General features: G+C 36.4%; 1 protein-coding gene across 6 annotated transcripts in view; it reads right to left on the bottom strand.

The window, feature by feature from the left end:
* The window catches only part of MPDZ (multiple PDZ domain crumbs cell polarity complex component), a 95,195-nt gene that overhangs the window by 34,996 nt on the left and 44,235 nt on the right, over window positions 1-15,964 (bottom strand). For 5 of the 6 annotated variants that reach the window (XM_053931393.1, XM_053931394.1, XM_053931396.1 and 2 more), the window contains 7 exons: window positions 15,170-15,328; window positions 12,169-12,456; window positions 11,108-11,231; window positions 7,959-8,157; window positions 5,243-5,284; window positions 977-1,081; window positions 93-185 (listed from right to left, as the gene is read on the bottom strand). In XM_053931393.1, coding sequence (XP_053787368.1) covers window positions 93-185; window positions 977-1,081; window positions 5,243-5,284; window positions 7,959-8,157; window positions 11,108-11,231; window positions 12,169-12,456; window positions 15,170-15,328 — 1,010 coding nt within the window. The remainder of the gene's footprint in view (window positions 1-92; window positions 186-976; window positions 1,082-5,242; window positions 5,285-7,958; window positions 8,158-11,107; window positions 11,232-12,168; window positions 12,457-15,169; window positions 15,329-15,964) is intronic. The other variant, XM_053931397.1, reaches the window with a different exon arrangement.

The raw sequence follows: 15,964 nt of genomic DNA, 5'->3' as shown, positions 1-15,964 counted from the left end.
GATTCTGTTGTGTTTTACTCCTTTCAAAATATGTTTCAGAATTTTTGAATTTCATATGACGTTTTGTAACATGCAACTAGATCTGCACTTACTTTCTGGGCTGGTTCCAGTTACTGAAAGCTGCATTTTGAAGTTCACTTTCTTCTCCCTCCCCCTCTTCACGTTCTGGAAGCTCTGGAAGTTCCCTGATGATAAACACAAACATGCAATTAATTTCTAAATAATCCACATAATCACTAGATTTTTCTGAAAAATTTCATATATTGAATCACCCTGACAGTATCAGAATTTGTACACCATATTCATGTAAGGAACTTCTTTTTCTGATGTCTTTTAGAATATATATGGTATTCAGGGATTCCCTGTCCACTTCTTAATTGCAATGAAGTTTCTATCTACAACACAGAACAACAAAGTGCAATTTGGAACTACAATCAAATCGAAGTTAAAGGTAATTTATTGTTTTCAAAATGGAAGAAATTACAACAGCAGCACTCAACTAAACTTACTGCTTTTGGAAATTAATTGCAAAAAAAACAATTATTAATCACTTAAAAATTTTGGACTGTAACTGCAATGAATTTTTGAAACTGAAGGAAAAGAACGACACAATTTATTCTTTCCAGTTATGTTCTGGAAAGACCATCAATACCAAAGTCTTATGTTGGAAATACTTCAGTATTTGTGCTCATCCATAAATCCAATTGCATGGTATTTAAGAGAAATTTAGGATGAGAAAGAATTCAATCTCCTTTCTGGACAGATCAAACAGACTTGAAAAAATGCTTAAAATTTTGCTAGTCAAAGCAAAAACTGTATTTTTAACAGCTTTTTACTGTAGTGACTGCTGGTCTGAAGAAAATCATCCAAGTTTCATCTCTTCTAAAATAAAACTTACATTTTCAAAATGTGCAAGGTATATGGAAAGAGTTACCTTTGAGAGCTATTGGAGAAAGTTGTAAGCCTTTTGACTCACCTGACAATATGTGAAGGAAAAGGTTCAAGTGGCACTGTTCCCTCTGTCTGTTGTCCCAGACTGGCCCGGTACTCGTCTAAATTTTCTGCTGGCACATATGTAATACTGCAATAAAATGGGACATGATTAAACTAGCATAGGGAATGCCAGTCCTCCCTTTAGTGGGTGTGAGGTATGGATATGAGGAAGCCACTCAAGACTACTTTCTTGACTTCAAAGCAACAGTGCTGGTATTCTGGGAATAAGCACGTACACAAATCTTTGCGACTTTGCAGCAAGTACACATCTATAGTCAAATTAGGTAGCTGAACAGTACATAATTTTTTGTAATTAAAGTAAATGGTGCTTGAACAGTGGCAGGAATGTAACAAGAGACAATCCAGCTTCAAAACATAGATTCCTCATGCAAAGACAAACATTGAAGGATCTGTGAGGTTTGAGGCACCATTACCACCCTTAATGACTGCTGAAAATGTTTCTGAAAGTTGGCCTGAAGGAGGTTTTGTGCTTTTCTGGGTGGTTTTATATTTATTTTAGATTTCTATGCTTTTAGTGAAGGATACATCATGGGTTTGGACATAAAAATGTGTTACAGCACACCACCTATGTCACAGGGACCAATCCCCTGCTCAACTCCTTCCTCCAGGCCTTCATGCACTTCCAACCAGTTTAGGACAGTCAGACAGTTGTGTTTCATTAGACAAATGAGGTGCAGACTCCACTTGATGTTTGAATGCCAGAAACAGTCCAATAAACTGGGGAGAGTAAAACAAAGAGGAGGGGAAAACAGATTAAGCCCTAAAGGATATTTCTTAAAAAGCTTCCATCTGTGAGGCAAAAGGATACCACAGTATCCTCCATGATATAAGCAGGGCTACTTAGATAGCCCTCTTTTAATGATGCTTTGTGTTCTTAAAAATCTACAGCTTAGCTATCAGACTGAAGTATAACATGAAGTAAGGCTGATGAAAAAAAGGCAGAAAAGAAATCTGTCTTGCCATACATCACATTGTTCAAAGAAAAAAAAAATAATATATTTCCCCATGGAAGGGACAGGACTAAAGAAAAAAATAAAAGGACTTGGCCACTTCAGAAGGATATGTAAGCTGCTGGGAAGACACCCTTTCAAGTCTGAGGCTTTCACATGGAGCTGTCTCCTGTCCATCTTTCCTGACTGATGTCCTCTTTGTCACACCCTGATTGCCACTGATTCCCCCTTCTCAGTAGTTTTCTGCTGAATACATCAAGCATCAGAACAAACACAAATAAAATTTTATATGACTAATACTATCAGTCTAAAACACTCTACCAAAAATTATTTTAAGGGCCACCTTAATTTGTCCATCTGTGTATGTGCCCAAGCATGTTCCCTACCTCCTCTCACATCTACCATTATCTAGAAAAGTGAAAAAAGGGTCAGTAGGAAGGTGTCTAGGCTGCTGAGCAGAAGGAACTTCCTAGTTCTTTCAGTGGAAATTCCTAAAACTGTATTATCTAAATTCATATAAATCTCCCTGCATTGGCGTTTTTCAAACACATAAGTGGTACTCCACTTGACATAACATATTTTCCTTTTGGAGTGCTGAGAAGTTAACATACACTTGGAAAAAAACTCTCACCACTATGTCACTAACCCTTATCTGCCTTTCCTGAAGGCATTCTAGCACTGCAAAATGCTAAAGATATGCAGCAGCAATTCTGTGAAGACCCAGCAATAAAGCAGCAAAAAGCAAGACAGAAAAGAATTTTGGAGAATAATGACTACTATTTCTCAGCCATCTCCAAGTGTGTTGAGCTACAGCAAAGGACTAGTAACTTGCTTACAAAACTGTCATGGGTCAAATGCTGATGCAGCAGCTTCACCCAACAGGCCCACAAGAATACCTTGCCTCTACAAAATCTCTAAGACCTGTAAGTTACATTTCAATGTAAGAAAATGTAACATTCATTCAGTTATATTCATCACTTATAAAAATAAATAGGAGATAATGTAGTTTTCCCTTGACAAAAAGATACAGTAAAGAAACCAGAACTTCTGGCTAGAAGGCCTGGACAATCTGGCTGGAAGCTGGAAGCTCTAAGTATGGAAAGGACAATGGCACAGTCCTACAAAGGAAACAGGTTATCCCAGATTCAGACTGAATATATACAGCAGAGTGTGACCTCTGATAGTACAGTGTCCAATATATATCAACTCTTGTCTAGTCCTTTTCTGCAAGGCAAATAATTATGCAGAGTGCCAAGGTCCAATGGCAGCAATAGTCCTTACCATATGCATGAGCACTTGAGATCAGCTGATTTCAAGAAGGAGGCAAACCATATACACTCCAACTTCTGGGATACCCTATTGTGTATTATATGATTAAATAACTGACATTGTGCTGAATCATTAAAAAGGTATGACTCAAAAGATGCTCTCAAAGAGTTTTAAATGCTACTTAGAAACGTCTCCAAAAAGCTGCCTTAGCTTCCCTTTCTGTGTACAGCACTGGAATTATAAAGAAAAGAGGTTTGTTTTACCATTTTTATAAAATGCACCTAAAATTGAACAACTGAATTACCTAATTGACTTCCACAGATGGAATAAAATTGAGATAATCTCACTGGGAGCTGTTACATTCTAGTTCTTTGGAAAAAATACATTTATTGTATTCTAGTGCTTAACTATAATTCTAGTAGCCTAGTAAAGCACTTGAACATTCAGTATGTTTTTAACTGTTCATTCTTATCTACACGTTCATTCTTACCTAGGTTTCTGTAATGCTTCAGTTGTTTCACAAACATAAACCAGAACATTTGCATTTTGCAAAAAAAAAAAAAAAAATACAAAACCCCCCAAATTACATGGATGAAATACATGAAAAGTTATATTCTGCGAAGAGGTCATCTTTGTATGTCACTTATGATTTCTAAGTCCAGTTAACTGCAAAGGTTTCCCTAACTGCCCTTATTACCTGTATTACTGATGTGACTGTCTTCCTACTCTCTGTTCTGCATGATATTATTAAAATGAAAGAGTATTTTCCCTGCTTAGTGCTCATGGGCAGACACCTCACAGTTATCAAATCCATCACTTGCTGGATTGCTGCTGGAGCTCACTTGGAGGTCAAAGTGAGTGTCTGAAGACATTCAGCATCATCCTGAACAATTCAGCTTGTGGCTGGGATGATGAGGGGCACAGAACAAGAAGTGTTTTTGGCTCCTCTGGCCAACTCTGTTGAACTTTGTGCTGTAAAGCAGAAATAAAACCCCACCATGGCACCAGTTCATCTGCAAAACAGACTGGTAATGTCTTAATACAGCTACAGGGAAGACAGTAAGAGAAACACGGGCCAGAAAACAGATATGAAGGCAGAGAAAACAAAATAAATAAATGTATGCTCCACTTCTGTGTCATATTTCCTCACTGCAAGAGAAATTATAGTTCAACAATTTCAAAGGAGAGTATGTGCATGGTTTAACCATCTTCCTCTCTTTTGTAGTTGTACAGCTTGAAAGAAAAGTGTTCTGGTTTTCTTTCATAAGAGCTATCACCACTTCTCCTACCCCCAGAAATAAGCACTAGCAACTAAAGCAGTGACACCAATGGTTTTTCATATGAAAGTATCTTGTAAACACAACATTGCATGCAGTATAGAGGAACATTTATCACATGCTTGACTGAACAGCCACACAAAACCTTGAAACACCAACAAATAAATTACAAAGTATGGAAAATGCTTAGGACAAATTACTGTAATTAACATTTAAGGTTCAATTCAAACCTTTGCATATATGAAGGAAGTAAAATGTAAGTGCCACAGAAAATATGACACTGAGATTAATCCAGATATCAGTACATTGTACTCATGCCAATTCTAGAAGTGAACCTTGTACACTTACACACAACATGCACATGTGCTCTGAGCATATCTTGGCTGGCTGTCATAGATTAAATTAAAAAATATTAGCAATATTTTTTTTAGAATAGAGGTGTTTTCATTCCAGACTTAGAAAGCATGCTCAAATCTTCAAGTTTAAAGCCACATATAAATATATAATACAATTATACACACACAGTTGTATCTTTCTTATTTAAAAAATATATACACATCCACATGAGAGCCACATGTGCATGTACACACTAATATACATGAGAAGAAAGAAAATATGTACCTATATCTGGATATATCCCTGACATTACTATTGATGTCATTAAAGCATGGAATGATTTTACAGACAAGTTGCAACACAGCCATAATGAGTTTCTGAATTGCCAATACTCACATATAACACAGGGCCTGATCATCAGCAGGTGCTGGAGAAGATCTAGAACGTGAAGCATACGATGCAGCATCTTTTTACAATGTTGTTAATTAATATCAATGTCTCATGCTGAATGTGAGAGGCATACTTATGCATGTAGAAGTATGATCTGTTTTTTTTTTTTTTCTTCCTTTCCTCTTTTTTTGTCATGTTCCACCTCCACTTCATCTACATCTAACCCAGAAAACATCTGCTCTTTATTATTGTCTATAGCAGTGATTATTAAGAGGCATGGAAAATGGAATTGCAATCTCTCTCATTTCTTGATCAGGAATTCATCCCCCCATTCAGTCAGGTGAATTCTAATTCAGCTTTATAATTATCTGACAGATGTTACAAGCAGCTGCTGCTGAGTACAAAACATTGGCTTTATTATGGAAATGTAAGAACTTCTGGCAAGGTAGAGTGAGAAGTGAAACAGAGTGCATTCAGTAAGGCCACACATCTGGTTTTCTACACACAGAGGGGAAAAACTCAGGCTGCTTGTTCTTCAACTATTCAATATCAAATATTCTTCAACAGAATTAAAGAATGATTTTACATGACCAGTAAGAACAGCTTTGTGTTTTCTCTGCAAATACTACTTGAAATACAGCTTTGGAAGCAAAATATTTCTGCTTAATCACTTTTTTGGGGCACCCTGCTACCCAAAAAAAAGCTCAGTCTAAAAGTTAAAGGGTAAAATTTGCAATAGGGACTAAGATGGTCAAGTCTGGGTGCTTGCATACCCTTGTTTTCCAAGGAAGATACCAAAGAGATTAAACTTAAATCTTTGAAATGATGGCCCTTAAATCAAAAATGCTGCAAGGTGATGCACCACATTAGCTCTGAATTGACAAATATGGGAGGGGAACAGGGGAGAGGGGTGTGTATCCTTCTTAGCAAACATAAAGAACTATCTTAACATGAAGCTCTTCATCTCCAAATTTCTGATTTGGGGTGTTACCCACATGTTTGTATAATAATATTTTTCTGGGATCCTGTACTGCTCCTTCAAGTTAAAAATTAAACAAAAGTTTGATTATGCTGAATGGTGCTACAGTAAAACTATATAGTCACAAAAATACTGTCATTTTTCTTGCAAGACTCCTTCAGAAGCTATTGACAGATTTAGTCTTTCTGATACCAGTATCTTTCAGAAATGGGATGCATTTTTCTCTGGAAAATCTGAACACCTAAGGCAATATTTTAGTATTTCCAACATAACTGCAAGAGAATAAGACTACAAAACAAAACTTGTAGTCACACAACATAAAACAGAGCAGCTATAAAAGCATAAACACAAACAGTGAACACACCTGTATTTGATTATGAACTACAGTACTAAAAAAAGACTCTTCATAGAAGAATAGTGCTGCAGCATTTGTATCTCTAAGTAGATACACACACATGCATGTGCACATACAACCAACTTCAATCGTGACAGTCGAGAGTTGTAGTCTCTACAGTAATAGTCAATGTCACATTTTATCAACACTGACTTGCTTATATTCCTGAGAGCAATACAATAATGTAATTCATTATATGAGCAATAATGTAATTCATTATAAAGCCCTTTATTTAAACAGGCTTACATTAAATCATAATCTTAAATGTATGACAGCTATGGGGCAGGCAAGCAAACCTAATAGCCATAGTGAAGGTACTTTGTCCACCTGTTTCCAAAACACTAGGTATATCCAAGCTAGAATACTTCTGGAGGAGTATGGAATGCCCTGCTGTCCATTCTGAACTCAATTTTAACCTCAGCTACACTCACAACCACACTGGGACTGGACTGATTCTTTCAAGTAGAGGCTTCTATTACCAACAACTCCATTAACCCATTTCCATGTTACCACAGGCTAAACAGAGAAAACAGTTACTAGGTTTTGAAGCTGTAAACCCAGCATTAGTGTGCCTACAGTTCCACTCACATCTCCAGGATCAGCCTCATTTCCAGATGGTTCTTGTGGCCCAAGTTAATTCCTCAACCACAGCAACTAGAAAGAATTGTACTTTAAGGCAGTTAAAATTTTGTAAATTTTGTCAATTTGAGAAGAAGAAACTTTCCCCTCAAGTGGGCTTCTCAAAAATTGTATTAATTACTACCAAGAGCAGACAGTTATGTGCAAGAGCAACAGCTCATTCATATGTACTAATAAAAAATTGGAAGTAACTACAAAAAACCAGTGTTTCTATTGTTTGTCATAGACATACTGAAATGTTTTGAGCATTAATTTTCTGTATTAACATCATATTTCATACTTTCTGTCTGGCACCCAAAACCAAAACCCCTGAAAAAAAATTAGATGAAATTACTTGTGCAATGGCCAGGACAGTCTACCTTCAAGAACCACAAACATCTTGAGAAAATTGTAACTTTCCTTAGAAGAGTCATACTATAAATGCAAAATTCTGTCTAATCCTCTTCTTTCAATAAAGCTAGGCAGGACAGTAATAATGATGATACTCATGACAGTGATTTCTAAGAATATCTGAAGCCTCTCACACAAGTGATCTCATCTTTGAAATCCATGGAAATGTAATCTGAATGTGAATTATCCATCTGACACTGCAACTTAAAGGTAAATTGATGTGTAATAACAAAATTTTCATGTAAAATACTTGCATAAATAAAAAAAAAAATTGATTATCAGCTTTCTCCCACCGTAATTTATCATCTAGTTTTACCTACTTTATGTCTGGTCCAATGAGAGAATGTCGTCTCAGCATAGCCCGGGCTTGTGCATTGGTTAAGTTAGTGGTCGACTCTTCATTAATGGATAGGATGCAGTCCCCCACACCAATCCGTCCATCACGACTTATTGAGCCTCCATGGATGACACTGCGAACTATCATTCCCAAACCATCTTTATTGGAACTTACTGTCATCCCTATAAAAAAAGCACATGAAACAGTTAATGTCTTTAAGCCACAGCTCTGGGTGCAAAGATAAAGAAATGGGGCACAGGGAAAGGAAAAGTCAGTCAGCCAACCTGCCAATATCACCAAGCCTATAAATGTTGCTCTTACTCTCCTCCTTTGAGACAGCAATTATAAATCACAATCACAGTAACTTTACCTCGTTGTCAGTTCACATACTCAGTTCAATACAAGAAAAATTAAGACAGTGGAATATTTAAGCAAAAAATACGGAACATGATGAAATTGCTTAAAAAGCATTTAAAATCACCACTCTTCTAATGGTTCACTGAGTTTATACACATTTCACTTTTGTTTATGACAATTCTCTTTGGAAAGAAGGTGAAAAGATTAAACAGGTAATTAACAGGCTGAAAACAAATACACACTTATTTTCAACAGAAAGCATGAATCAGATCACACTGAGAGGCTGGCTGTCTTCTCACTCTCCTAGGCGGCCCACAGCTTAGATCCAGAAGAGCATTCTGACTTCTGTGAAAGTCTGTATATTGCTAATGGATACAGCCCAATATTTTACTTAAAACAGTATCCTACCTGTGGCACAGAAGGATACTGCTTTTCAATATTTACACCCTTTAACTCCACCTTCTTTCCAGTAATGGGAAATAAGACAGATATCCTCTTGGCCTCTCCTCTCCTATGGGGAGCCTATAGGGACTGACTTATGATGGCCTTCATGTGTCATTGTGACTCTGGTTACACACAAGTTGTCACTGTTGGTGCTCATTAAATAGATCCGAGTAACAGTTTCAGGAAAAACTTCATTCTTCACTAAGGCAGTGTGAAAGGCAGGGCTGGAATCCTTGAAGTCCACTCAGTGGACTCATCTTAATACTGCTTAATAAAAGACTTTTTATTTTTTCGAAATGTGGTGTGAAATTCTGAACCTAACCTTGCTGTTTGGTTAAGACAGTAACAGACATTACTGAAGGTAGTGTAATAGCACTTTAGGAAAACATCACACATACAACAGACCCCTTTTCCTTTTTCTATGCTGACATAAACATTACAGATCTGAAAGCCTGATGTCACACTTTGGACACCTACAGTTTCAGATTAAAAATGCAAATAACACTGTAAAGTTGCCAAACGTTTTGCAGGACAATGGCATTTCAGCTCTTCTGCATCTGGGTGCTTCTCATCCTTTAAAAAATCACAGTCAAAATGTTAGAGCTCCAGCAGTGGCTGGCATTAAACAGCTGCTGCAAACTATGGGTGACACCATTTGAAAGGAAAAAAGAAGTGCCAGTTCTTAACTCTCAATTATTTAATCAATGCAGCTGCAGTTTTCAACATCATTCATAGTTCTTGACTTAGCTGCTTTTTTAAAATGGAAGGGTAAAAGCAGTCCTGCCATGTGTGTAAATTGGTCACTGTACCGAGGCTGCTTCCCAGGCCAGAGCACACTCAGACTAGAAGAAAAATGCTGCAGTCAAAAGCCAGAAGAAAGCAATATTCACATTCATATTTTGTACATATCAATGCCAGTCTTATTTTTTATGCATAAAATGTCTGCCAATATGGACCCTGCTGAAGTTTGTATTTTCATGCCATATTATGCTTGAGATGAAATTTGCTTTGATGTTCACTGCACTTACCTACTCCACTGAATGAAGAGTTTATTGCAAAGAAAACTCTTTTTTATAAAATCCAGATACTTCAAAATGCACTTTACACAGCCTGGCAAGGAGGCCAGTAAAGATAGTAGTTAACCAATGAAAGATAAACCTTATACCCTATCACCCTTTTCTACATATTTTTATTTTTCAGACCCTGATTTTAAATGAGATCCATTTTGAAGGATGATTGTTTCATGAAGGTGATACATGGCAGACTGAGCATCCAGCCATCAGAAAGCAGTTTATTCCAGGTCAAGATGCCCACTGAAATATAGCACCACAGCTGTAAAAAACTGACACCCACCTCTGCACAGCAAGGAAGTCCTGACTTAGGACTATTTATAAACATCCAATTCTCTGGACAGCCCATTTTAAAGCATTTGCGGAGTTACTGCGAATAGCCAGCACCCACAAAAGTCCTGCCCTACCAATCCAAAGAGTCTTCAAGAGTATGCAGTTGGCTGGAATAAACAGTACCAGGAACCTAAATCAAACCAAACAAACATACAAGCCACAAACAGGAGGCACGTATCACTGCTTTTCAACACAAAGCCTTCCCGGCATGGGCTCTGGGAGGGTTCTATTCTTGTTTTCTCCCTCACGCTGCCCAGGGCTACACCTGAGAGCACGACAGGACAACGAAAAACATTATCACCTGTTGTGTGTGTTCATTCCAGAATGTGTTTCTAGTCAGTATGTTCAGGAAATTGCAGATTGCAGATATCTAAAAACTTTGAACTTCACTACAAAGTAATAATATCATTAAGCCAAAAATATTACCTATTAAATTTATCAATGACATGATTTTTAGTAATATTGAGGTATTTTGGATTCAAACTTGAGGCAAGGAAGTAAGCAGCTTATTTAGTCCCTTTTGACCATCCTCAGGAAGCAAGACCATTTTGTGTTTACAAATATTTGAAAGTCTCATCTACAGCTCTTTGACCACAGTGTTCTTCTACAGCATTCCCTGGCTATATCTTGGTTTTCACTATATTAGTACATTGAAGAACAATGCATTAAAATTGTTCTGCTAACATTTAGGAAAGACTAAACTCCTTTATGGGAAAACAAATTCTCAGTGAGACTGCACATTCCACTTTTGTGCTCACCATGACAGCAAATGGATCCAGTGCCATCACAGTCAAATAGGGCAAGAGCAGCGAAGAATGAATGTCCTGTCCCCACTAAATGGAAAATATTTAGTTTTTACTAATAAAACAGGGAATGTACAAGAGAAACTAATGCCTGAAGAGTTTACAAAAAAAGTTCACTAACTTACCTAGGCTTGAATTGCCTTTTGCAATGGTGATAGTCTTCTCATACATGTTTTTGACTGAATTTTGGGGTGTGGTATTTCCCTCCAAAGATACTGGGCATCTCTTTTCCATTAAAAGCAATTGATCCTAACATAAGGGAAAATAACACCAGTTCAGATTACCAACATAAAAAATTACTGGTCACACTGATCTCAACTACTTTTGCCTGACACAAAAGCCATGCACATAATTAAGTCAGATTCCTTATACAGACAGAAAAGTCAGTTCATCAAAATAACATCATGATTTCTGTTTTCATTCAGGCAATACATCAAATCTATCACAAAGCACACTTTTAATTTAGGGACATCAAAATTAGTAGAATGAATTCAAGGTCTTCAGATTCATTCACCACAGATGTCTGGCAATTTGCCAGTACTAAAGTAACAAATCTTGTTAAGAAATTGCAGCTCTTTTAGGTATTTCTTAATAAATCACTAAACGGAATAAGTAAGAAATCATGTCACATTATTGTGACATGTACATATACTGTACATATACAGTACAGTGACTGTCATATAAAAGAAAATTATGTTTGCACACTGCAGTATCACAGATCAGTCTGTGGGCTGAACTGCACAGGCTTACAAGAACACCATGATGGAAGACATTCACACCACCTCCCCTTGGCTTCCGAGGGCCAATTCCAGCTGTGCACCTCCTGCTTGCACTTATGCCCCTGTGAAGGTTAAGAAGGGCTAAGAAAACTCCCCTGTCCTGCCCAGGGGGTACCCAGTAGTATCTAATGATGTGAGGCCTGAGAAGACTTGTATATACCCCTGTAGCGCCAGCCTCTGAGAAAATATTGTCTTGATGACAGTAAAATAAATTATGTCCTGTTTTAGAAAGGTCTATATCCCAAAGTTTTGATGTGAGCTAACATATCCAAAGGACGTTAATAATCAAAGAAATATACACAGCTATTGGCCTGTGACAATTTCTGCAGGAAATTCTTTGGTCTAATTACAGGCTTTCTGTATGATTTTTAAATTATTATTAAAAAAAAAAAGGCAAGTAACTTTACTTTTTCATTGGGATCAAGCTGCGTGGTAGTAGCAAGGCTTGTATTCAGTACAATCTCTGATGTTGTTTGAGATCCAGTCCATGTTGGTGTATTTTCACTTTCATTTTGGTTGGTATCTGAAACCTCCAGTGTCAAAAGATCTATTTTAGTAAAATCACTTGCAGTTTCCAGGCTACTGTCCGCTACAGACTTTTCATCTCTCAGTCTCTGATTCAAATTCATGTTGTACAGATTTTTCTCAGATACATGGAAATCAGCTGCAGCATTTGGGCATTCCTCTCCAACAGACTGTTCAACACAGGAGACAATGAACAATCACCATTCATTTATAGTATAATTCAAAACCACATTTCATGCTAAAATACTGCTGTGAAATCAGCAAGATCAACCTCATCGACAGTTCCCTACAGGCATTCATTCTACTATAAAGTGAACTTGATTTCTTAGACCATTTCTTCTGCTTTATAACACCAGAAATCAGTAAAATAAGTTACTAACTCTAGCTTGAATAACTTCAGTAACTTTTTAAAATTCAAGCATACAGTTGTTTTTCTCAGGTGAAAGAACTTTGCAAGACCAATGTCTTTACTTTCAGCACACTTAGCAAGCAAAGAGGAATTGCAAGCAGTTCAGACAATATGAATGTAATTTATCATCCATTTAACTGAGCAGAAATAGATTAAGATTTCTCTTCCTCAGAAAGAGTGACAAGTCAAAACTTGGTCAAACCTCAGCAAAAGGTGAATATGGGGGATTTGAAATGAGACAACACTGAAATACAACAATGCAATTACAGAAGCTTACTAGTTAATAATTATTGCACATCTACCAATTATGGCTGCAGTACTATGACTAAGTTCCCTACACATTTGTTTAGACTTCCAAGATTCTGAGACCCTGCTTTTGAAATGTTTCAAGGGATTTCAAGAATCATAATATTCTGGAAAAAAACCTTCAAATATTCTCTAGCTGACCTTCTAAAGTTATTTTAAAAACAGGTATGCCATTAGATTTTAAAAAGATATATCAAGGACTCAGAAGCTCGGTATCAATATTAGAGATTTTTTTCTGAAATGCAATAAAACAGCTCAAAATCAACTACCTCTCTCTGTCTTAGTTGTTATCCACTGGTCCTATTAATTGTTCTATTACTTCTCCAAAAAGATGGGGAGACATGCTTCCCAGGATTTGGGAATATTTTGCAACATTTTGTCTCAAGAGCCCTAGAATTAATTTTTGTCAACTTTCATGAAGTGCATAGATGCTTGTTCTGTCCCCAGACAAGAATCAAAAAAGGCTTACCAGTAAATAAGTGGTTTAAGTAATAGCTGAGAAGATAATTGAGCAGAGCCTAAATACAACTAATCTGCATGATATAATCAATGACATAATTTCTTACCTTTTTGAGAACAGAACACAATAGTATAATCTATTTAAATTATTTTATAAGGTTTCAAATACAGCTGGGACATTTCCAAATCAGTGAAGCAAACATTTATTTTGTATGCCATATATTAGGAGTTGCATCATATACTCATTTTTATTTTTGTTTCAGTTAAAGAAAAGCCAATGATGCAATTTTTTAGGACAAAGACAATTTCAGGAATTTGTAACTATAGTAACATATGGCCCCACTAGAGCATCATTATTATTTTAGGTATGTTTTTCAACACCTATTTTAAATGTGACACCAAAGTGACACTCAGAACCTGCCAACTGCCCTGCAGCCAGAAATAACTGAAATATCTTTGCATTCCTCACAGCATCAAATAGTGCTGTTTGAATTTTTACCACATTTCACTTGCTTAAAAAGTCTTCACTAATGAACAGATTTTCCTACTATGTTTGTTTTTTTAATCATGAATAGGTTACTTGATGAGAATTTAATACTCACTTCATACTAGCAGAGATGAACACTGAAAAGTCAGGACCATGGTATTTTAAAAGAGTATGTAAACCAAAGTTACCTTTAAATCTATGGTGAAAATAACTAAAGACTTTCTAGAGTCTCAATGTAATATATAATGTAAATCCAGTCTCTATCTCACAAAATGCTCCTAAGAATGTAAAATGCATAATCTATTTAAGTAACAATTATAGAGTTAAACAGTGCAAGCTGTCCCACTGGCACAGCAGAGAAGTGATCTTCTGTGGGTTAGGAGAAACCATTAGAAGACGAATCTTGCTTTCTAACCAGTGCCTCATAAGGGCTAAACATATTGAAGAAAGTTTAACGGGAGTTACTGCAGCTCAGGTGTGGCAGAAAAAGCAGCAGCTACTCTATTCAAGACCACAGACTACAAACCCAGTGGTTTTCAATGAAGACTGCTAAGAGAATGGAATTGGAATGCTCTAGTTAGTGATATTAAAACCTTAAGATTTAAAGGAAAAAAAGAACATGAAAAACCATGGAAAGAAAGATAACACAATCAGGTCATTATGGGTATGTGACCAAGAACCAAAAAAGCTATTGATCTTCTTAATACTCTTAAATCAATCTTCATTTGCTTTACATAAAAATTATTAGCAGAGTTTTGATATACACAGATTTACTTTTCATTATGCAAATTTCATTCCAAACCACAGAAACATACTAATTATGAAGCATAAAAGCAAAAATCAGGATGAACATTTACTCTTGCTTTTCATACTAAAATATAGAAAAACAGTAATTTCATGTTACCACTCTTTACTATGCTTTGAATGACAATTATATTTTTTCTAGCAGACTGCTTACCACACCTTTAATATTACAAATATCTCACCATACGCTTGCTAAATCATGCTTTATCTAGCAAAAATCCAAGTTTTGTGCCTTCTATCTGCCTCGCTCTTCAACAAAGATATCTGCAAGACGTCAGCATTACTCTAAACAAAATTTTACCCTGTAGCAAATAGAGCATTTTGAACCAGGATGACACAAAACATTTCTATCTGATAATACAGCCTGCTCACACTCAAAATTAAAGTTTGCCATCAATAAAACCATCCTCAATTTTACCTTGGGAGTTGATAATGGAAGAGAGAAGCTGTCATTCACCTCACCGCTACAGGCACTGTCATGCAGAGCTGTCACTGAATCCTGGAAGACGTCTCTCTCTAGAGAATACTGTGATTCAAAGGTGGACTCATCCGCTAGATCTGCCTCGCCAGAGTCCACCTAACAACAAAAGCAATTCAATCAGCCAAGCTGTTGCCCTCACACCACATAAGCCCCAAACACATGCACACCAGCCATTACATACAGATTCTTTCCTTCTTTTTCATTCCATGTTTTAGATTGAAATTACATTTACAAAGCGCAGTAGGAAAATTTTCTGCTTCCAGTAAATCTGTGTTACTACTTCTTCAAAGGTTGCAAAGAATATCTGAAGTAATGCAAGAGTCTGAACCAGAGTAAGTTGTGGGGCTGAGGCACGCTCATGCTATTAATAGAAGCACAAAGTGTTGGGCGAATTCCGCTGTACTTCTTGGTGTCTGTATTTTGATTTCTTTAGGGCTTCTTTTTTAATTTCTTTTTAAAAAAAATTAGCATGGAAAAAATATTGAGCTTAACTTGGTGCCACATATCAGGAATGTTCTCTTGAACTCAACTACTTAAGATCAGTTATTTTTATACTCTTTTAAAAACAATCTGGAAACTACAGTGCTTTACAGTGCATTTATATATTCTGTATATTCACTACATGATTTTTTAACAGATTTTAAATGATTTTGCTTTTGACAACAAAATCACTGTAAGCATTCCTATATTTCTATTACTCTTACATGAGAAATAGAATTTTTAAAAGAGTTT

This window comes from Vidua chalybeata, chromosome Z, assembly GCF_026979565.1.
Source record: "Vidua chalybeata isolate OUT-0048 chromosome Z, bVidCha1 merged haplotype, whole genome shotgun sequence".
Classification (NCBI taxonomy): Eukaryota; Metazoa; Chordata; class Aves; order Passeriformes; family Viduidae; genus Vidua; species Vidua chalybeata.
This window is presented reverse-complemented; position numbering and strand designations above follow the sequence as displayed.